Genomic DNA, 24385 nt, shown 5'->3' on the forward strand with positions numbered 1-24385 from the left:
ACATTTTAGTTGCCCATTTCTTTCACTTTGCTCACTTCCCAATGCCATCCGTGGCCCCCAGAACATAAAAATAATTCCCTCCGATTCGAGAAAGCACGTGAACACACTGTTTCAAAAACAACTTGGATTTATGACAAAATGTTTCTGTTAAAATCAAAGTTATTTATGTTAAGCCCAGAAGGTGCTGAGGAGACTAGTGTGACAGTGAGTTTATTGCCATGTGATTGGAACCCCAGGCAATGTCAGATGACATCTCTGAACAGCTTGGCAGTTGGAGGAGGACTGCCCTAGGGCTTTAGACAGTCTGCCTTTATACTCAGGTGCTGGTGTTGTAACATTGCTACTGAAATCAAGCAGAGGCATGTGCTCCAGCTCAAAGGACACCATAGAGTCATAGAGATGTACAGCTTGGAAACAGACCCTTCGGTCCAACCTGTCCATATCCCAACCCAATCTAGTTCCTTTAGAACATAGAACATAGAACATAGAAAAATACAGTGCAGTACAGGCCCTTTGGCCCTCGATGTTGCGCTGATGTTTGGAGGGATACCTGCCAGCACCCGGCCCACATCCCTCCAAACCCTTCCTATTCATATACCCATCTAAATGCTGCAATTGTACCAGCCTCCACCACATCCTCTGACTGCTCATTCCATACACGTACCACCCTCTGCGTGAAAAAGTTGCCCCTTAGGTCTCTTTTATATCTTTCCCCTCTCACCCTAAACCTATGCCTTCTAGTTCTGGACTCCCCGACCCCAGGGAAAAGACTTTGTCTATACTTCCTATCCATGCCCCTCATGATTTTATAAACCTCTATAAGGTCACCCCTCAGCCTCTGATGCTCCAGGGAAAACAGCCCCAGCCTGTTCAGCTTTTCCCTATCACACTAATCCTCCAACCCTGGCAATATCCTTGTAAATCTTTTCTGAACCCTTTCAAGTTTCACAACATCATCCCTTTCCAAAAAGTGAAAGGCCCACCTTCCACATCAGTCTCTTCATTCGGAAACATTTAAGGCACCAATCCCCTCGAGATTCCCTGGGAGCTGGCTCTGAAACAAACTTATAACTGGGTGGCTTTGTGGCAATAAATTAGGAAGGTCAACACTTTTACAAGAGAAAGTGCTGATCTCTGAACTAACAAATGTTCACTTATTAAAGAAAGCAAACAGTTAACATGGGAGCAGGAGATAGGAACCTCGTCATTGGAACTTTCCTCATTGCTGTCAGATGATCAGCCACATTATTCAGGACAACTGTTAAAAACATTCTGAAATTAGTGAAAGACTGAGGATTAGTGTGCCCTAAAGATTGGAAATTAGGAGATCTACCATCTACAAAATGCACTTTCAAAACCCATAACCACCTCCATCAAAGACCAACAGCAGCAAATATGTGGGAACCCCCCCCCCCCCCACAAGCCACTCCCCATCCTGACTTGGAAATATATCACTGTTCCTCCAGTGTTGCTGGGTCAAAATTCTCAAAATCCTGCTTAAAAGCACTGTGGCTGCCCCAGAGTGCAGCAGCTACTCATCACCACCTTTTCTGGGGCAATTAGGGATGGGCAGCTCAGGTGAATTGGCCGTAGTGTTAGGTATGGGTAATGTAGGGGTATGGGTGGGTTGCGCTTCGGCGGGGCGGTGTGGACTTGTTGGGCCGAAGGGCCTGTTTCCACACTGTAATGTAATCTAATAAATATTGGCCCAGCCAGCAAAGCCCACATCCCGTATATACACTTTCAAGGAAAGGATTCTTGGGTTGAACATGCAATAATCAGGTAGAGAGTACGAGTCTTTATTTCTGATCCGCTGTGTTCCTCCAGATTCCAAAGTTGCAACTCAGCCCCAAAAAAAAGAGAGTCGGAAGAACAGTGGAGATTGAAACAGCAGCCAAATTGAGCTTTAGACGCATTGTGTCAATAATCAGGAATCTGTATATAATATAGCAACAAGAAAAAGGCCAAAGATACTTGGGCTGCATTATCCAGTGAACAGAGTGGAATGAGTTAGGTTCCACTGTAGACAAGTTCATGGTTTACACTCAAAGTGATGCAGCTATTCAACAGGTAACTGGATACAAAGGGAAACACCTGGCCGAGAGAGAGGAAGGTGAAGGGTTACATTAAGGATTTCCAACACACTAAACTTAGAAGTGTATTTAATGTTGGTTATCGCATAACGATGATTGGCATTCAGTACTCTAAGTCCCTACAAAGATACCTGTCACTGGTGTATTCAATCATGTGAAGAACCTGCAACTTAGAGTAAAACATCACCTATTGGATCTGAAAATACACAACACACATACTCACAAAGTCATGGTGTCACAGAAAGAACATCTGCTTTTAACCACTTCAAATCGATTTATGATAAACCTAAACATTCCTTGCTTAATTATTTCTCCAACTTTCTTATACATCTCTCCTTTCTTTGCAAGGGAATCCTGAACACAGAAACAAAGGCATCATCCCACGGTGGCAGCCACTCTGCTGCAACAAATCCGCTCTTGTCCTACATTATTTCACACACAACCTCACACGTGGGAGGTGACTCCAGCAATTGTCAGTTTCACACAGCTACCAGTAAAACTGGTTAACCAGAGCGAGAGAATTTTTTCTTAAAGAGACAGCAAGGAATAAATGGGCTTTTGAAGAAAAAAGTGTTAAACACAGTCCACCACCAGCACTTCCACAGCCACTTACAGATACTGACATGCAAATCACAGGTGTCAACATGAACAACAGCACAAGGGCATAGAGCAAACGGACTGGCATTATGAATGCCCAGGAGAAAGTGAGGACTGCAGATGCTGCAGAATCGGAGTCATAAAGCGTGGCGCTGGAAAAGCAGTCAGCCAGGGCAGCATCAGAGAGAGAGTTGACATTTCGAGCACAATTGCTTTAATTTTACAGAATGCCATCTCTAACTAACACAAGGTTGAGAACACCAGGTACGGTTTTACCAACAGGATTTAAAACTTTTGGGGTCACATTCCTGATGAAGAGCTTATACTCAGAACATAGACTCTCCTGCTCCTCGGATGCTGCTTGACTGGCTGTGCTTTTCCAGCACCACACTTTTTGTCACTAACCATGTCCACTCAATTTAGAATTTGATTTCCATCTAGACTGGCAGAAATTCCTCACTTAATATACCTAAACATGAAACTGATGGATTTTTGTTAACCACAGGTATGATGGGGCACAGACAAACGGAGTTGTGGGGCAAGGAGTGGATATGGAGTTCAGTCACGGGTCAGACTTCCAAGTCCTGCATTGAATCTCAAAGGTTCTACTAAAAGTGGGTTTCTTGCAATGTTTGCCACAAAAAGCTATTTTTATGAGGAATATGCTGAAAACTGAAGTAAAACACAGTCACTGATTGCTTTAATTTTACATGATGTCATCTCTAATTAACACACACTTTGAATGCAGGACCTGGAGGAAGTACATCTATACTCCAATGTCTCTCAGTGTATGCTCCTTTTGAAGTATTTAACAATCACTATACCATTGCACAATATTCTGCTACTTCATCTCAGAGAAAGGACCGTCACTGTACAACTTAGTGCTTTTACTTTTATCTAATATCCATCTGCCCAAACTATTGATCTCGCTGACAGAGTCTTCCAAAGCCACCACCTGGAGGGCCAAGGGCAGCAGGTACATGGGAGAACTGAGCCGTCCCCATCCTGACTTGGAAATATCACGCCGCTCCTTCAGGCCAAATCCTGGAATTCCCTCCCTAAGGACATTGTGGGAATGGACAATAAATGCAGGCCGGGCCACATCCTGCGAACAAATTCAAAACTGGTGAATGCGGAATGCGGCATAACTACCAGGAAATAAGCCAATACAGTGAAAATCAAAATTCAAAGCTGAGATTTCTTTGAACTGGCCAAAGAGTTCCCAAGAGTTTCATTAGTTTTTAAACACCTCTGTGACCCCTGCCAGTTACTGAATTAGCTATAAGAATTTCACTGCATTGAGGGAGGTGCTACTTTAAAAGGGCTCAAATAAATGTTTATCGTATTGTCATTTACGATAAACCATTTGTGACTCTTCAAAGTGCTTTGACTGGATTGAATAGTTAGGTGATCAGACTGAAGGGCCTTTTTCTGTGCTATAGATGTCTGTGACTAAAATTGTCCAATAGGCTGACAGTCATCACCATCCCAACGTGCATGAGTAACTGAGTCGACATGTTGATTCTCTCTGTGCTCCTGCTCAGAAACACCAGCACTGCAATGTGCTTCCACGTCCAACCAGACACTTGCCTAGCTGGTCAGATTTCTATATCCACATTCTAACTATCAACAATTCATGATCATCCTTGAACTCTTAATTCCAGCGTTTTAAGCTTGAATTCAAATCCCACAAAAGCTAAGTCCTCAGAACATTACCTGGGTCTCTGGAGTCCAGCCATAACACCACTAAGCCATCACCACCCCAATATTTATATCGCTTAAAGCATGATTTGGAGATGCCGGTGTTGGACCGGGGTGTACAAAGTTAAAAATCACGCAACACCAGGTTATAATCAAACAGGTTTAATTGGAAGCACTAGCTTTCTGAGCGTCGCTCCTTCATCAGGTGGTTGTGGAGGACACAATTGTAAGACACAGAATTTATAGCAAAAGTTTACAGTGTGATGTAACTGAAATTGTACATTGAAAAAGACCTGGATTGTCTGTTGAGTCTTTCATCTGCTCGAATACCATGATAGTTTTACTTCTTTCATGTGCAACTTTAAAAAAGTTGCATTCTCAGGTTAACTGTAACAATTGGTGTTAGCCAGATAATATGTTGAAGGTGTTAGCCCCCTGTAGCCCCTGTCTGTGCCATGATTCTAATCTAAAAAGTGAGATAACAGAGTCTTACATGGATTCATGCAGTTTTTGAGCAACGTAGAAATTCACCCCACAAACATATGTGCGTGCGTGTCTGAGGTGGGGGGGTGGTGAGTGTGAGAAAGAGTGTATGTGTGTGTATGTGAGTGTACAGCATCTAAGTCTGTGAGGGGCTGCATGAGAGAGGGTGTGGGGGTATGTGGGAAGGTGTATATGTGCGTGCATGAATGTAGAGTGCTCCAAGTCGGTGAGAGGATGCATGTGAGAGCATGTGTCTGTAAGAGTGTGTGAGTGTGTCTGCGTGCATGTCTGTGTATACGTGTGTGTGTGTGTGAATACTGCAATGGTGGTCACCTGTAGTATGACATGAACCCAAGTTCCCGGTTGAGGCCCTCTCGATGGGTACGGAACTTGGCTATCAGCCTCTGCTCGGCCACTTTTCGCTGCTGCCTGTCCCGAAGTCCGCCTTGGAGAATGGTCACCCAAAGGTCCGAGGTCGAATGACCTGGACCACTGAAGTATTCCCCAACTGGGAGGGAACCCTCCTGTCTGTTGATTATTGTGCGGTGCCCATTCATCCGTTGCCATAGTCTTTGCTCGGTTTCCCCAATGTACCAAGCCTCAGGGCATCCTTGCCTACAACGTATAGGATAGACAACGTTGGTTGAGTCACGTGAGTACCTGCCACATACAAGGTGGGAGGTGTCCCCATGTGTAATGATGGTATCCGTGTCCACACTCGGACACGTCTTGCAGCGTCCACCGTGACGGTTGTATGGAGTTGTCCTGAGAGCCGGGCAGTTTGCTACGAACAACAATCTGTTTGAGGTTTGAATGAGTTGGGCATCATACCCCATTCTTGTGAGGGCATCCCTGAGTATTTCCAGGTGTCTGTCACGTTCCTCCTCATCTGAGCAGATCCGGTGTATGCGTAGGGCTTGTCCATAGGGAATGGCTGTTTTAATATGTTTTGGGTGGAAGCTGGAGAAGTGTAGCATTGTGAGGTTGTCTGTGGGTTTGCGGTAGAGTGTGGTGCTGAGGTGTCCATCCTTGATGGAGATGCATGTGCCCAAGATATTTGAGAGTAGTCCATGGTGAGTTTGATGGTGGGATGAAACTTGTTGATGTCACTGTGTAGTTTTATCAGTGACTCCTCGCCATGGGTCCAGAGGAAGAAAATGCCATCAATGTACCTGGTGTATAATGTTGGTTGGAGGTCCTACAGAGAGAAGAAGTCTTATTCGAACCGGTGCATGAAGATTTTGGCATATTGGGGTGCAAATTTGGTCCCCATTGTTGTTCCATGTGTCTGGATGAAGAACTGGTTGTCAAAAGTGAAGATGTTGTGATCAAGGATAAAGCGGATGAGTTGTAGGATGGTGTTTGGAGACTGGCAGTTGTTGGTGTTGAGTACTGAGGCTGTTGCCACGATGCTGTCATTGTGGCAATATCTGAAACAGCTGGCCCAGAGCTTGCTGGAGAAACCAACATTATTTATAAAAACTCAGCAATGAGGTGAAGAGAAGTCACACAGAGACATCACCAAGACCAGCTACGTCCAATCCGAGCAAATCACCTGACAGCAGCCTTGCCCCACTCAAACTTGACATTTTCTGAAGCCTACATTGGTTTCTGGTCAAACAACCCCATGATTGCAAAACTGCCCTGCCTCCATGGCTTCACTCCTTCCTATCTTTTTAATCTTCATGAACCCTACATCCATCAGAGATCACTGCACTCCTCCAATTCCAGCCTCTTTGCCACTCCCAAATCTAACGACTCCAGCAAACTACATCCCATGTTCAAGAATTGTCTCTAAACCTTTCTGCCTCTCTTTCCTTTGTTATGATGCTACATAAAACCTAACTCCTTGACCAAAATTTTGGTCTTCTGACCTCACATCTCCCTTATGATAACACTCCCACAAATGTCCTCGGGGCACTTGTTAATGACAAAGGTTCTACACATATGCAAGTTGTTGCTGGTAGTAAGTTTGGAGTGTTCACAAGTTGTTGACTAATGTGCACTGCTTCCCCATGAACCACACAAACGAAAAATTACATTGAGTTGTAAGCTGGCTGAGTTTGCATCATTAGAAGGAATTAATCTTATTGCAGCCAGTTAGGGTTGGGACTCAATGTCATAAAGACCTTTCTAACAAGGTGATTTATTGTATAGCAGTATATCTTGGAGGGCCCAAAAATGAATTATCAACCAATCAGATCCCACAGGTCATTACAATGTTCTTAGACATTGTTTAAAATTAACTTTAAACAGTTTTCTCCTGGTTCTAATTTGATTTGAACTTACCGTTTCACTCTCTCATTTGCTTTGTTCTTTTCTCTAAATATTTTCTAATCAACTTGTTCAGAAACATTATTGCACTTGAGACTTGAACCCAGGCCCCTTGGCACAGAGGTAGGGACACTGCCTTTGCATCACCAGAAGCCTCATTCCATTCTCCATGCACCTCAAGTTCATAAAATCGATTGGTCCTTACTGATTTGATTATGACCCTCACTGTGTTTCTGATCAAACTGCCCATGATCATTTTTCAAAGCTTTTATCACTTTGGCCACCTCGACGATCACATCACTATGATTCAGCAGTTTTAAGGATCCTGTGTACAGGAACACTCCCAGAACTGATTCACAGGTAGTCATTTGTTAAGTGATTTCAAACATTAGATTTCAAAACAATGAGAATTTTATTGCTCCCTCTCCAGTGCCTCAATACAACGTTATCAGTGACACCCACATCCTGTGGACGAATAAATGAAAAATAGGCTCTTTTATCTTTTGATTCTAATTATTCCATTGGCAGTGTACAGTAGATATCTCAAATTGTAGTAATGAAGTAAGGCGTGTAGCGAATGGAATTTCATTTAGTTTGCCCACCTTTTCTGACCCAGGTTCGAGCGCAGAGAGCTTAAAAGTTTTGACTCAATTTCTGTAAAGCCCATCATCATCTCAAGTTCAATACTAAACCAAGACTTGCAGAACCTAAACTGGAAACAACAAAGGCTGCAGTTCACAGCAGATTATCTCGACAATGGCAGGTATTTCTGGGTATAATGGAGAAGATGCAGAGTCAGTTCATTCCAAAAAGGAAGAAAGATCCTAAGGGGAGGCAGGTGTGGCCATGGCTGACGAGGGAAGTTAAGGACCATATAAAGACAAAAGGGAAAAAGCATAACATAGCAAAGATAAGTGGGAAATTGGAGGACTGGGAAGCTTTTAAAGAACAGAGGATAACTAAAAAGGAAATACACAAAGAAAAAATAAGGTACAAAGGTAAACTCGCCAAAAATATAAAGGAGGATAGTAATGGCTTTTTTAGGTATGTGAAAAGGAAAAAAATGATAAAGACTAAAATTGGGCCGTTGAAGACAGAAACGGGTGAATTTATTACGGGGAACAAAGAAATGGCAGAAGATTTGAATTGTTACTTTAGACCTATCTTCACTGGAGAAAACACAAGCAATCTCCCAAATGTAATAGCGGCTGAAGGACCTGAACTGAAGGGAATTTATATTAGTCAGGAAATGGTGTTGGAGAGACTGTTAGGTCTGAAGGCTGATAAGTCCCCGGGATCTGATGGTCTACATCCCAGAGTACTGAAGGAGGTGGCTTGAGAAATCGTGGATGCATTGGTGATTATTTTCCAATGTTCTATAGATTCAGGATCAGTTCCTGCAGATTGCAGGGTGGCTAATGTTGTCCCAATTTTTAAGAAAGGAGGGAGAGAGAAAACAGAATTATAGACCAGTTAGTCTAACCTCAGTGGTGGGAAAAATGCTGGAGTCAATTTTAAAGGATGAAATTACGACACATCTGGATAGCAGTAACAGGATAAGTCAGAGTCAGCATGGAGTTATGAAGGGGAAATCACGCTTAACTAATCTTCTGGAATTTTTTGAGGATGTAACTCTGAAGATGGGCAAAGGAGAGTCAATGGATGTAGTATACTTGGACGACTTTCAGAAAGCCTTTGATAAAGTCCCACAAAGGAGGTTAGTGAGCAAAACTAGGGCACATGGTATTAGGGGCAAAATACTGACATGGATTGAAAATTGGCTGGCTGACAGGAAACAAAGAGTAGCGATAAACAGCTCCCTTTCGGAATGGCAGGCGGTGACCGGTGGGTTACCGTAGGTTTCAGTGCTAGGACCGCAGCTTTTTAATGTACATTGTAATGATATAGATGAAGTTATTAAAAGTAATATTAGCAAATTTGTTGATGACACAAAGCTGGGTGGCAGGGTGAAATGTGAGGAGGATGTTAGGAGAATACAGGGTGACCTGGACAGGCTAGGTGAGTGGACGGATGCATGGCAGATGCGGTTTAATGTGGATAAATGTGTGGTTATCCACTTTGGTGGCAAGAACAGGAAGGTAGATTATTATCTAAATGGATTCAAGTTAGGTAAAGGGGCAAAACAACGAGATCTAGGTGTTCTTGTACATCAGTCAGTGAAAGCAAGCATGCAGGTACAGCAGGTAGTGAAGAAGGCTAATAGCATGCTGGCCTTCATAACAAGAGGAATTGAGTATAGAAGCAAAGAGGTTCTTCTGCAGCTGTACAGGGCCCTGGTGAGACCGCACCTGGAATATTGTGTGCAGTTCTGGTCTCCAAATTTAAGGAAAGACATTCTGGCTATTGAGGGAATGCAGCGTAGGTTCACAAGGTCAATTCCTGGAATGGCTGGACTATCTTACACTGAAAGATTGGAGCGACTGGGCTTGTATACCCTTGAGTTTAGAAGGCTGAGAGGGGATCTGATTGAGATGTATAAGTTTATTAAAGGATTGGACACTGTGGAAGCAGGAAACATGTTTCCGCTGATGGGTGAGTCCCAAACCAGAGGACACAGTTTAAAAATAAGGGGTAGGCCACTTAGAACAGAGTTGAGGAGAAACTTCTTTACCCAGAGAGTGGTGAGTGTATGGAATGCTCTGCCCCAGAAGGCTGTGGAGGCCAAGTCTCTGGATACTTTCAAGGAAGAGTTGGATAGAGCTCTTAAGGATAGTGGAATCAAGGGTTATGGGGATAAGGCAGGAACAGGATACTGATTGAGGATGATCAGCCATGATCATAATGAATGGTGGTGCAGGCTCGAAGGGCAGAATGGCCTGCTCCTGCACCTATTGTCTATTGACTCGAAACGTTAGCTTGCTCTCTCTCCACGGAGGCTGCCTGATCTGCAGTAATTTGCTGCTACGTGCATAACCTAAACTTGCCCAGTCACATTATTATTTACAGCACAATAGTACTCTGCTCTTAATGATGCCATTTCACACATGGATCAAATGCAAGCACATTATTATGGGCCACTGTGTCCATGACGCAAACATACACCATTCGCCCCCTTCCTCCAATCCATTAATCAATGACTCACTGTGTCTCCGGCCCTTTTGGTGAATTGTCTGTTTTGCAGCACTTTATCAAACAGCTTTTGGAAACCAATGTACATCGACCACACTACCTGTCTACCATCCCTGTAACCTCATTGAAAAGCTCCATCAATGTAGCTTTGTGTGATTTTCTGAAGAAATCAGTGTTGGTTTTCTTTATTTCACCTAAATTGGTCCAAAAGACAGTTGATTTTTCTCCCAGACAACTGTTTCTAAAATCTCGCCAAACACAGAAATGGACCTGACTGGCTTGTTGTGGCAGAGTTCATCCAAACAGCACCAGCCATCATCCTACTGAGGGGCCGAATGGTCTACTCCTGTTCCTTTGCTTATAGTCTTATCCCTGTCCCCGGACATCAAACCCCCATGTCCAAGCAGGATTAGAATGTAAATAATGAGAAATAACATGGGTTTGGTTGGTTACTCTTCGGAGGGTCAGTGTGGACTTATTGGGCTGAAGGGCCTGTTTCCACACTGTAGGAAATCTAATCTAATCTAATAAACATGACATTCAAAAACTGCTGGAATCTAAAATCAGTGACCTCACCACCTTACCATACATTGCAGTGTTAAAGCTGGTAAGGCCAAACTATCGAAAATATGGTTTTGGATTTAAAAACAACTAGAGACTGAGGAATTACCAAATAAGTATTAACTCAAAAAGGCACAAAAGCATTTCCTCTGCTCAAACGTCCCTGATCCTGAGGGCGATCGGGATAAGTGTGTGGGAGAGCCTTCTGAATGCAGAGACTGATGGCAGATCGAGTTTGATTTTTTAAAATTTGATTTACTATTGTCATGGGTACCTGAGTACAGTAAAAAGTTGTATTTTGCATACAGTACAGGCAGATCATAATATTCTTGGACATTCAGATCACAGGCTGATTGAACAGAGAGGGGCACACAGAGTTACCATTGTGGCTGCAGGGGAGGTGTGAAAAAGCAAGTATGGTGGAGAATCAATTCCAGTAACATAGAATGATTATTTTTAGTTTGAAGAGCTCTTGAGGATCAGGTCTGGTATACATTGTTTAAGGGTGGAGCTCTGATATGTGATCAAGGAGGAGAAAGAACTCACTGAACAGGTTATAGGCTTGTCAGAAACCTGACAGATATATTCCTTTAGGGGACAATGGGACCAGTTTCTGGTTGTTATGGACTTTGTCAGACGCTCAGGCATTTACAGCACCAGAGGCCACTCATGTTCCAGCCTCTAGCCCTGGGTTGCCATAACTTCCAAGTGAATACCTAAATTTTACAAAAGTTTCTGACTCAGTCCTCCTTTCAGGCAGTGAGTTTTAAATTCCCACCATCCTTTGGGTAAAAACATTGTCTTCAACTCTCTTCTTTGCCCACTATCTTTTCCCTTAAATCAATGGCCTGCCTGATTATTGACATCTCAACTAATGGAAAAAGTGCTTCCCTATCCACCCTCCCTTGGCCCTGCCCAAATTTCATACATTCAGCATTAGAGCCCTTCTTAAACTTCTCTAACCACCCCAGTCTGTCCAATCATTCCTCAAAGTCCAGACCCACCAGGCCATTTTCACAAGTTGATGATGAAGATTAAGGCACAACTGTCCAATGGTATACGCAGTCAGGTTCAAGCGCATTAAAAGCAACCAAAGTATGATAAATACAAACTGCAAGGTATAACACTTGGCTTTGTTTTTTACAGAATGGAAAATGCCTGACATCTTGTGGCTCAACATGAAGATACAGGAATATCAAACTATCTGTTCATTAGCAGGATGTTGCTGTCAGGTTTAATTTTCCCACCATTCGAATCCCGTGTTACTGATAATATCTGGATGTTCGTGAAGTGCAAACTACACAATGAATAATTGGTCTTGGGTGGCGCACATTATTCAAGCACTTTGGATTACGAATATGGAAGTTAGTTAGACATGCTATTGCTAATGGGGGAGAAAAGAGATAGCTGGGGATTTTCTGGTCATAATATACAACAATTCATTGCAAAATAGCAAGGATAGATAAACAGGAGAAATAAATAGATATTTTCAGGATGTACTGATCTAGAAAATAAGCAAAAGCTGGAGAGCTTCACAAAAAACTGTCACACAGAACAGGTACAGCGACAGGCCTATACCACAGGGTTACACAAGGTATTGGAGGGGGTGGGAATCAATCCTCACCATAGCTGTGCATTACAGGTTTTTCTGTATTTGAATCTGTAGCAAATTTTGTGAGAACTGTATCTGAACAAGGGCTACAGGGATCAGGTAGGAAAATGAACTCATCACAATGTCAGGGTAAAAACAATGACTGCAGATGCTGGAAACCAGAGTTTAGATCAGAGTGGTGCTGGAAAAGCACAGCAGTTCAGGCAGCATCCAAGGAGCAGGAAAATCGACGTTTCGGGCAAAAGCCCTTCATCGCAATGTCAGCTGTGATGTCCCTATTCCAGTGCCTGCCCACTACACACTGGTAGAGGAAGGGAGGGGCGGAGGGAGGAGCATTCTTGGATGGGGGTGGGGGAGGAATTGCTGAGATACAGACAGCAAGGCCCTGGAGGGATTTTAGAACAAGGATGTTTCAAATCTCTCAGACATCCTCACAATTTTCCACCCCTCCTCATCACTGAGGTGCGATCAGTTGGTTTTGCTGCAGCCCACAGAAAGTCTTCCCCAGTTCCTGGGAAGATTACCGCAACAGCTTCAACCCCATCCAGCAGCCTGAAGCTTAATAACTGCTGATCAAATGCTCAATACATGACATTTAAATAGCACCTTTAATTTTGCAAAATCTCCCAAGGCACATCACAGGAGTGTCAGCAAAGATCATTTGAGATCAAACTACTTACTGAGTGAGGAGGTCAGACAGGAAGCTACGTCAAAGCTGAGAATTTGAGGTGAATGAGTTCAAGTTTAAACATTGTGGTTCAATCGTCACGGATTTGTGTCTCCAACTTTGTTAAACAGGTGCAATTATCATTCTCAATCCCCACTGCCTCAGCATGCTGCTATCCACTTAGCTGCTTCCAGCTCCAAGGGAAGGTTGAGCTCATGGCCATGTGACTAACAAGGAAACAAATATTTAATCCAATCAGTGCCCAGTTACTAAGAACCCACCATATGCTTACCACTGGGAAGGTAAACACATTCCAAGTAAGGGATTTGACAAACTGCCTTCGAGAACACAGAGCTGCCAAATATTTTGACAAGAAATAACTTACCTGTAGCACCTTTAGAAAGTGTGAAAGCACATCCACCTGTCTAACGTCAATCACAGGCACAGTGGACACAGGGTACAACTTTACACACACTGTCAGCTCGATGCAAAAGGAGAAAAGGCTCCTCTTGAAGCCTTCATCCAACTCAGCTCACCTTCCTACTGCTTCAGTTGTTACTCTTATGAAGCACAGTTCTTGCTCTAACCCAAAAACTTTGTGAAAGTGAAGACTGCAGATGCTGGAGGTCAGCGTCAAGAGTGTGGTGCTGGAAAAGCACAAGTCAGGGAGCATCCGAGAAGCAGGAGAATTGACGTTTCGGGCAAAAGCCCTTCATCACTCCAGTCCAACAGAGGCTCCATCAAAACAAAAATCCATGACATCAAGTCTTGGGCTTGGAATGAAAGATGGCCATTCAACCCTGGAGATACCACCTTTTAAAGCAGTGGGAAGCCAGGAACTCTGATTCAGCCAGTGTCTCACAGGAGGTCAGAACAATTCGAGAGGGAGGGAAAATCTCGAGTATTCTGCTTGCTGAGTCATCAAGATATCAATATTATAAAGAGACAAAAACCAGAAATGACTGGAAAATCTCAGCAGGTCTGGCAGCATTTGTGGAGAGAAATCAGTTTTGAGGAAGGGTCACTGTATCCAAACTGTTAACTGATTTCTCTCCACAGGTGCTGCCAGACCTGCTGAGATTTTCTAGCAATTTCTATTTTTGTCTCTGATTTACAGCATCCGCAGTTCTTTTGGTTATCAATACTGTAAAGTGAAGTGATCTTTAATAATTAGCACATAACCACAGGGTCCTGGTATAGTCATGTTCAGCAATCCCTTTTTCATCATCCGTAACAAATTTTTAATGGTTCTCAGCCCAGGCCTCGTTATTCATTCATAATGAAGTATATTATCCCAAACATCATAAACTGTCACCATCCTTTCACAATAAAGTCGATTTGCAGGATTTTATTTCTGAGTTGTTGCATTTACGATTCTTCATCTGATCTCCTGATACTCTGCTCCTGGACATAGCATTCCGATTTTACAACCACGTGTCTAAGCGCACACTTGGTGTATTGGTATACCATCCAAACCTAGCCTGCCCAGCATCGAACAGCAGTGCATCAACTACCCTCCAAAATGGCCAGATAAGGCACTCAGTTCAAGGGCAATTAGGGACAAGCAACAATTGTGGACCTTATCAGTATTATCCCATGAGAAAAAACAAAAAGCTACAGACAACTATACTTCCAACCTACTGAAAAGGAGAAACGAGTAACATCTCTGGAATGAAAACAGAAGGATCATTTGGATACTTCTTTCAATGAGCTGACGACTCAATGGACTGAATGATCTCCTATTCAGAATTCCTCCAAAATCCAGTACATTCCTGGTACCCCAGAAAACACCAGACAGATTTCTAGCATCAAGACAATTTTCAGTTTTGCGAATGCCCAGTTTCTAAAACATAACCCTAACCTCAGCTGAAGGAAGAGGAGAGTTGGGCTCATGATGTGGGTTTAACCTCAAGTTCAGAAGCAGTAGCTATGAAACTGTCTCTAACTCTGGTATGCATTTTTTCTTCCTCCTATGTTGAAATTTAAGGAACTGGTTCATCTCAAACATCTGTTAAACTAGCCTCCACCCATCTGGCCCCTTCCCTTTTCTCTGCAATTACTGTAAACTAATATATTTCCAACTTTACCCAATCCTTACAAGAAATTATTGACCTTTAGCCCAGGTACTGTTCCCCTCTCTGTAGACGCTGTTTGACCTGACCAGCATTTGGAGCTATTTAATCAGTACAGTGAACAAACGAGCTAGTGACTGGATTCATTTCATTGATCTCCCGACTTCAACTGCACCAAAAACAATCATAAAATCATAAATTGCTGATTGAGAGTCTTCAAAAAAAAAGGGAAGCATTTCTATTGGCATCAGCAGGTTTTTTTGATGTGAATGATTGAAGACAACTTGTTAATCTTCAACTAAATGGGGGTCAATGTTTGGTTTTCAAATTAAATCCAAGCAATTACACTTTGGTAGCTCAACTTTCATTTTAACAGACAGGATCCGCTCAATGTGTTGTGCACGTCAGAAAAGATTTGTGAATAGACTGTTAATTACTTTTACCAAAACCACCATTAGTTTGGATGTTTCAGGTAAATATCTAGTTTTTTTTAAAATATAGATATCAGTTGTTGAAACTAGAAAACTGCTTTACATTTTCAATCCATCGATTCACACTGCAGCCATTCCATTATTTGATGAAATCCGCTATTGTGAGTGAAAACAGGCCATTCAGCCACATTGCCTCTCCAGAGAGCATCCCTGTGTAACCCTGTATTTTCCATGGCAATCCACTGAGCCCACACATCTCTGGACAATATGAGCAATTTAGCATGGCCAACACCCCTAACCTGCACATCTCTGGACTGTGGGAAGAAACTGGAGTACCTGCAAAAAAACTATACAGACATGGGGAGAATGTGTAGACTCCACACAGAGGCTGGAGGCTGGAATCGAACCTGGGCCCCTGGCAGTAGTGCTGACCACTGAGCTGCTGTGCTGCCCCTGCGGGATTTGACCCACAACAAAACAGAACAAGTTCATTTCAAGGGGAGGCAGGGATCAACTTTGCTTATCTTTGGCAGACTGACCATACACACGGCAGTGCCAAAATCTTTAGTCAAACATTTCACAAGCTCCATCTTGTATTGTGAGAAAGGAGGAGCTAGAGGACGGAGATGCACATCAGCACTGACTGAATGCTAAATAACCAAGGTCTTTTCCCATAGGTTAGTTTGGGACACCCCCAAGCACGAGGGCATAGGTGGGAGGGGAAAGATATAAAGAGGGACCTAAGGGGCAACTTTTTCACAGAGGGTGGTGCGTGTATGGAATGAGCTGCCAGTGGAAGTGGTGGAGGCTGGTACAATTACAACATTGAAAATGCATCTGGATGGGTATATGAATAGGAAGGGTTTGGAGGGATATGGGCCAAGTGCTGGTAAATTGGATGAGATTAATTTAGGGTACCTGGTTGGCATAGACTAGTTGGATGAAGGGTTTAATTCCGTGTTGCACACAACTCTATGACTGGAACAAAAACAAGATACTGCAAGTACTGAAAATCTGAAATGAAAACTGAAAATACTCAGGTCTGGTAGCAGCTGTGAAGAGGGGAATGGAGTTAAATGTTTCAGGACCACACATCAGAACAACCCCAAATATTAATTCCATTTCCCTTCACACAGGCTACCAGACCTGCTGAGTTTCTTCAGCATTTTCAGATTTCATTAACATTGCTTGGTTAATTAAACGAGTCAGTGTTTCAAAATGATCAGGATGCAACTGACTCCGATTCACTTAACTTCTCAAAGGTCAACCTCTGATTTTTGGATTTTCCAAGAGAGGGAGTGTCTGCTCCCAGGTTTCCCCAGCTACTACGCCAAGGTCAGAAAATGCCTAAGGATGATTTTGGACAATGCCCCCTTCCTGTAAGGAAGTCTACCTTTTCTAGAAAGCACTACAGTATATAACAGTGATACTGCAGAGATCAGGAAGTGTGAGAGAGTCACAAAGTGTTAAAGTGATCCTGACTCATTGTAGAATGTGAGGCATTTCAATACGTGTCACAGTGAGAGTCACTCCACATTTGTTTCATACAAATATGGAAAGACACTGCAATTACAGCCAAATCAAAACTGACTAACAGTAACTACAGGTTTGTTTTTAACTGTTCTCTCTGACCCAGACTAGCAACAGATGACTTCACACGGTGATCCTGCCAGTGAGGGAGGTGGTGCTTTGGTGGTGGTGGAATAAACTCAGCTTACCACGTGCCTCCATTTATCAACCTCATTCAGAGGAAAGGAGTGGTGTCCAATAAAGGTCAAGATTGGGCTTGGCTCTGAAACAAACCAGGGGGCAATACATGGCTGATACTTACTGCCAGGAATGGGATATGAGAGAGAGATGGGAAAAGCATTCAATATCCCCAGCTGTCAATGAATGACACACGACCAGACAGTAAGCTCGTTGTGTAATCAGTGCCAAGATTGTGCTAAACTTGTTCCCAATTACGAAAACAGATACCCACTGCAGGAAACACCAAAATAGCCTTTTCAGTGTGAAACTACAAAAGGAGTTTTGAAAGACCAAATGCAATGCTAATTGTGAAAGATTAAATAGGTATTTCAAACCAGATTTATTTTCCGTTAGAAATATTCTGAGATAAGGTTGAAATTGCTGCCATTGAGTTAAACTATCTTGTATGACCTATAACTGACATCTGGTTGAGTTACTGTAAAAACTCTAAGGCAGTGTAAAGATATTGTCTAATCAACCTGCTCAGAGATGTTATTACACACCTCTAGGATTTAAACCCTGGTTTCCCAATTCGAGGGAAGATCACTACCATCACCTTGTACCAGAAGGGCCCACAAAAGGCAGTGTACAGGTCTTGGATTGGTCAGCTCAGTTGGCTGGATGGGTGGTGTAATTCAGAATGATGTCAACAGCATGGGTTCAATTCCCACAGCAGCTGAGGTGACCCTGAAGGACTCTCCTTCTCAACCTCTCCCCTCGCTTCAGGCATGGTGACCCCCCGGTTAAACCACCACCAGCTGTCTCTCTCTAACGGGAAAGCAGCCCTATCATTGGGCAAGATTACGATGAATTTATCTTTACATTCCTGGGGAGATATTTCCCAAAGAAATTCCATTGACCTTCCTAACTTCTTCACTATTTCCCAGGGATGTAATTAAAAGAAAATGAACACAAAGTAACTAGCAAAATAAAAGTTCAAGATTGCAGAAGTTCCACCCAAAAGCTTCCTCAATTTTTGCTGCTTTGACACTCAGCTGAACATTGCAAGATAGGAATCAGCAAAAAAAAAGTGAACTCAAATATTGGGAAATTCATAATTACCAACATTCCTGAAACCCTCTGGCTAATTTCAACAGTCAGAGGCTGTTTCTCTCCATTCTTTAACAAGTTTCAATTATATCAGCCCTGTCTTTCTTCACTGTCTCAACTATATCAGATAAGCTACAAAGAAAATATAGTTTAAAAGAAATAAGGATTTGTTGCTTGAATGCCTGGGTGCATCTGTAGAAAGCTGAAAGAAAACAATGTACTAAAGAGAGAGAGAAAGCCCACCCGAGTACTCAGTCAGCAGAAATCTGCACACTAAAACCTGTCTGACTTCATTCCTTTGATATAGCAATCATTTCCTGCTGCAATGCAAAGGAGATTTCTGTTCAATGATTGTACTGTTGCAGAAATCCAAATTCTAATTCTTTCATTTTTAATTTATTAGCAAAAACTGGAGCCAGTTTAACTCAAGAGGTCTAATTTGAGAGAAAATTCAGTTTACAAAAGGCTTATTTACCCAACTACTTTTGTACAGGGTCAACTAGCGTAAATAGCAGACTGTGTAAAATGCTGAGCTCACGGACGGAAAAAGAGAAGGTTTGTGTCCAGCAATTACAGCAACACTGCTAACACGCCACCTGTCTTTCACAGCGAGAGCACAGACTTTGATGCCAATCAGGGACAATACAATCCCCAAACTGGAGCAGAGAGGTCAGTGATTTAATACATGCTGCAAAGAATTCATAAAAACGAACCCATTAGTTTAAATCCTACAACTCTAAGTTTTTGTTTCCATTAAAATAGAAGCATTAACTTCAATTTTAATCAAATGTTATTAGCATACATATGTTTAATTTTCCATTACTCTCTTGCCTCCTTTTCTTGTTAAATTATAACACTAGGGAGCTTCTAAACAATTCTAGGTGTATGCTTTGAACAGAGAGGTTTAATGGTTGCTGACAGTTGTCAAATCTCAATTTGATTTTTTTTTTCCCACAGCACACAGTCATTACTTTGCTTTCTGAGAATGGTGTCTAGAGGTTAGTTCTCATTTCTCTGAAATTGATGACCTGGGGCATAACTTCCTCTTCCTCAACAGTATGTGTATCTGCACCTGGTTCAGCTCCTCCCACTTCTCACCCCATACCACTGGCATTATACTCTCCACTCTCTTGTGCATGTTAAACCAGAGGATTTAAAAGCTTATACGTTCAGCCATCAGCCAAATTACAAACACCACCACTGCATCCATCTTCACAATCAGCTCTGCCTGTCAATAAAACCACACTGTGACACAGATTCCCCAGACATGCTTTTCAATTGCTACATCCTTGGCCTACTCCACAAATTCCAATGAGCCTGAAATATCAGGCTGCCTGTTCCCATTCCAGCGTGAAGTCACATTCACTCACCCGCTTTGACCTTAGTGAGGGTACACGTCACCAGGTTATAGTACCTACAGCTGAAGGAGCAGCGCTCCGAAAGCTGGAAATTTCAAATAAACCTGTTGAACTAGAACCTGATGTAGTGCGACTTCTGACTTTGTCCACCACAGTCCAACACCAGCACCTCTACATCACAGCTCACTGACTTACAACGACGCCCATTCTCCAAAAGCAGCATGAGCACTTTTAAGGCCATAACCAAACCATTGCCATTTCCTTCAGCCTTATATCCTCTCCTATAGTCTCAATACCTAATCCTTTCCCCTTTGGGCCCAGCAATGGTGTTAAAATCTTCACAGGCTTTCATTGTCTCCGAAAAGACCACTCCCTCCGTGACTCCCTCGTCAGGTCCACACACCGCAGGCTCCCCACTCGCTCCATGAAGAACTTTCTCCTCAAAGAAAGCTCTTCCTTGTTAAATTTTGGTTATTATTTATTTAAGATTTAATTGATATCAATGTTTGTACTTGAGAGTTTTGTTTATTTTTGTAAACTTGTAAAAATGTTAAATTTCTAAAAATATCTAAATAAAAAAAAGCTCTTCCTGAATGTTCAATAGTTTTACTATTGCAATAATCGATTGTCGTAAGCTGAAAACTTTTAAAAAACCACCCAGGGCCCTGGAACATTTATACTGACTTAAAGAATTTAAACAATTATCCTACGCTGAATTCCATTAACTATGAGCCTCCAATGGAGATGCAAGATCTCTGATCACCATTCCACAGTCTTTTTCTGCATCTCTATAATCAATGATCCCTGTTTCAAGGGACCCATGTTTCCCATTTTAAGACCAGCGAGACTGTCCAGCTGAGAGCTGTTAGAAAAGTGGCACTACCTCCTGTTCAGTGCTGTACATTCTTCTGATGGGGTGTTAAAGCCTGTCTCACCATTCCCAAACACTGGGAGTAGTAGAAAGGGAGGACAGCAGATGCTGGAGATCAGAGTCGAGAGTGTGGTGCTGGAAAAGCACAGCAGGTCAGTCAGCATCTGAAGAGCAGGAGAATCGGCATTTTGGGTATAAGCCCTTCATCAGGAATGCAGTCCTCACATTCTCAAACATCTCAAGACATGATCAAAAATTCAGCTCACATTATCAGGGCTCCTGCCAGTGATTCTCCGTCAAGCAACTTGACCAGAAACACAAGTTAATCAATCGTTCACATCCTTGCCATTGATAGGAAACAGCTCAGAGCAAAACACTGCTTCATCTATCTGCATAACAGTCACAAATGATACTCAAATTCGTCTTTGTGAAACACTAACCAGAACCAAGTGCTAGATGTACACGAATAAAAGCAACATCCTGGGGATGCTGGTGATCTGAAATTGATGGAGAAACTCAGCAAGTCTGGCAGCATCTGTGAAGACCAAAACAGAGTTAACATTTTGAGTCTGTTATGACTCTTCTACAGAACTGAAAAACTCAAAACAGCAACACCGTTTGTCCACCTGCTGACGCTGCCAGACTTGCTGAGTTTCTCCAGCTTTTTGCTTTTACTTCTCTCTTCACAAGTGTATAAGATGATTAGGGGTTTAGATAGGGTCGACAGTGAGAACCTTTTTCCAGCTTGGATCGGCGCAACATCGAGGGCCGAAGGGCCTGTACTGCGCTGTATTCTTCTATGTTCTATGTTCTAAGTCTGAAGACCAAATGGACCTAGGCAAATGTTGAGCCAAAACACGAAGGATTTTCAAGAAAAATAGGAGGTTGAGGTTTATAGAGGCTTATAAAATCCTGAGGGGCATAGATAAGGTGAAAAGCAAAAGTCTTTTGCCTAGGGTTGGGAATTCAAAACTAAAGGGCATAATTTTAATGTGGGAGGCAAAAGATTTAAAAGGGACCTGAGGGACAACCTTTGCTGGTTCATATATGTAACGAACTGCCAGAGGAAGTGGTAAATGCAGATATAGTTATAACATTTAAAAGACATTTGGACAGGTACATGAATAGGAAAGGTTTAGAGGGATAAAGGCCAAATATGGAAAAAAATGGGAGTTTAGTTTGAGAACATGGTTGGGGGCATGGACGAGTTGGAGCCAAGTGTTTGTTTCTGTGCTGTATGACTATGAGTCTACTCTACGGGAAAAGAAATGGCTCAGAATGTGAAATTACAAATGTACAAATTGCATATTAAATATCGATTGGTTATAGTACAGCTGCAATGAGAAATTTCAGAATGAATTCTGAATAATTTTGAGCAAAACAGCTGCTTTAATAAATAATATTTAGGTAACTTCATGAAGTTGTATTGGAATCTCTACTTTTGTTCACAGTGCTGGTGAAATTACTCTGTAACCTTCAGTACATTCCTGAATGTTGTGGTTTTCTCTATCACTCTACTAAAGGAGGGTGGGTTTGGACAACTTCAAAGCAGTCAACCTTTGCCATTCTGTTTAAATTATTACTGTCTCTCAGCAATACGGCTCATCAAGGATGAACTGGAGGGAAAACAAACAGAAAGAGAGAAAATGTAGCAGGTACCACCCACTCAAATGTTAACACTATTTGCAAAAGATCTTGAACATAGACTTTCAAACCATTAGGTTATTGTTCACTTGTCAGGGCGTAACTGCAATGTCTAGAGGGCTGGTCAAACAAAACACATTGATGTCACCACCATCACTTGCAACTCTTCAAGCCCAGCCTTCAAATATGAAATTCAATCCAGAAACAATGAATATTTATTTACTGAGAACAAACCAATTATCTCTCTCATTATGTGGTCAAGGTGACTCAGAGAAAGACATCAAGAAACTTCAATGGACCACATGGCCTGATCTGTGCTGGAAGATTCAAGCTTGCAAGATCCCCTTCATTCACTGAATTCCTACAGTTTGGAAACAGGTCATGCGGCCCATCGAGACCACACCGACCTTCCAAAGAGCATCCCACCCAGATTCACTCCCTACCCTTCCCATGATTGATCCACCTAGCCTACACATCCCTCAACACTATGGGCAATTTGCCCTAACCAGCACAGCTTTGGACAGTGGGAGGAAACCGGAGCACCCGGAGGAAACCCACACAGACACGGGGAGAATGTGCAAACTCCACACAGTCAGTCACCCGAGGGACTCTACTACATCTTTGAGACTTTCACCTGTCCTCTGCAGTCTGTGGGGAGGTAGACTTTAGTGTACTTCTTTTGAATGACAATGGAACCTTTGGTGACATTACATTGCAGACCCCAGACAAAAACTACAGACCTCTCAGATTTAAACAGATATACCAGGAACTGGAAATTTAAACAAATTCACTTAAAATAATCCATTACTTTCTAATAATTTTTAGACGTTCAAATAATCGTCCTAAGAATGTTACAAATGTTGAATGGTGAGTTCCTGAATTGCACACCAATTATACTAATGTTTGGTGAGGTACCAGCCAAAACTACATTAAATCCTGGCATTAAGGCTCCCAGGTGAAGGGAGCTGGGACAGGTTTCCTCCTCCTCCCTCCCCCGGTCTCCCGGCCTGTTAGTTACCTGTACACCTTCCCACTGCCGACCAGGGCCGGGGATGAAGACAGACTCCTGGACTTGGCTCTCCCTCGGAGCTGGGAGTCCCCAGAGAACTCCTCACAGCAGGAACAGCAACAGCCCAGCTCTTGCTCCGTATCCAGGGGCTCTGGCCCGAAAGACATTTCCTGGGTGCAGTCCATCGTTGGCTTTTTTCAGGAACTCATTTGAAAGAAAAGTCCACAATGATATTGCCTGTTAATAAGAAAGATAGAGAATGGGGGGAATATATATTTTGAAATAAAAGACGGAACATACACACACGTCCATATAACTCCAAAGCACCCAGTCTAAACCCAATGTAAGTAATAGTTGTCACTGACATTGTTGGATACATTTGGTGACCAATAGAGATGCGGGAACTCCCAAGTTGTTACTTACTGAAACTTACACGGTTACAATGTATCTATTCCATTGGCAGCTACGCGCTTGCGCCAGCGGCTCCGCCCGATCAACGCCGACTCCTTTAAAGCGGCGCCGCCTACTCCGGGCCGGCGCATCTGTTCGTTAAAGCGGAGCCCGAGCGCTGCCGTCCCGTTAGGCCGGTACCGAGCAGGCTGGCTCCGCACCACCTTCCCCACATGCGCACTGTCACTCTACCGTAATACCGCCCATACAGGCGCAGCTCATTCCTCGGACTGAATTCACAGGAGAAAGCCCCAGCAGCATCTGAAAGCTGAGTCAATGTTTCGAGTCTTCTTCCGAACAACCCCTTCCTCCGCAGCTTTCACCCACCCTCTTGAAAAATGAGCGAGGCGCTTTCCTTCCCCGGCCCCCAACCTATTCCCCAGTTTCCAATGCAGCATTTAGAACAGGGTTAATGTAGGGTCAGTTAGCTCAGTTGGTTGGTTTGTGTTGCAGAGGGATAGCAATAACATGGGTTTAATTTCTCCACTATGAAGGGATTACCGTGTTAGACTCTTCCCTGATGTGAAGCTGCCAGTGTTGGGACCGGGTTGGACAAAATCAGCGGTCCCACTGCGCCAGGTTATAGGCCAAGAGGTTTATTTGAAATTACAAGCTTTCACAGTGAGGCGCCGCCAGTCAAGCGAAGCCCCATCATTTCACCAGATGAAGGAGC

The 24385-nt window shown here is 43.0% G+C and overlaps 1 protein-coding gene across 3 annotated transcripts in view; it reads right to left on the bottom strand.

The window, feature by feature from the left end:
• LOC122540462 (NAD kinase-like) overlaps positions 1 to 24091 on the bottom strand; it is an 88249-nt gene extending 64158 nt beyond the window's left edge. The window contains exons 1-2 of one of the 3 annotated variants that reach the window (XM_043676302.1): positions 23686 to 24091; positions 23272 to 23499 (exon numbers count right to left, since the gene is read on the bottom strand). In XM_043676302.1, coding sequence (XP_043532237.1) covers positions 23272 to 23447 — 176 coding nt within the window. In that variant the 5' untranslated portion in view covers positions 23448 to 23499; positions 23686 to 24091. The other 2 variants (XM_043676301.1, XM_043676303.1) reach the window with 2 other exon arrangements.
• Positions 24092 to 24385: the final 294 nt, after the last annotated feature.

This window comes from Chiloscyllium plagiosum, chromosome 34, assembly GCF_004010195.1.
Source record: "Chiloscyllium plagiosum isolate BGI_BamShark_2017 chromosome 34, ASM401019v2, whole genome shotgun sequence".
Taxonomy (NCBI): Eukaryota; Metazoa; Chordata; class Chondrichthyes; order Orectolobiformes; family Hemiscylliidae; genus Chiloscyllium; species Chiloscyllium plagiosum.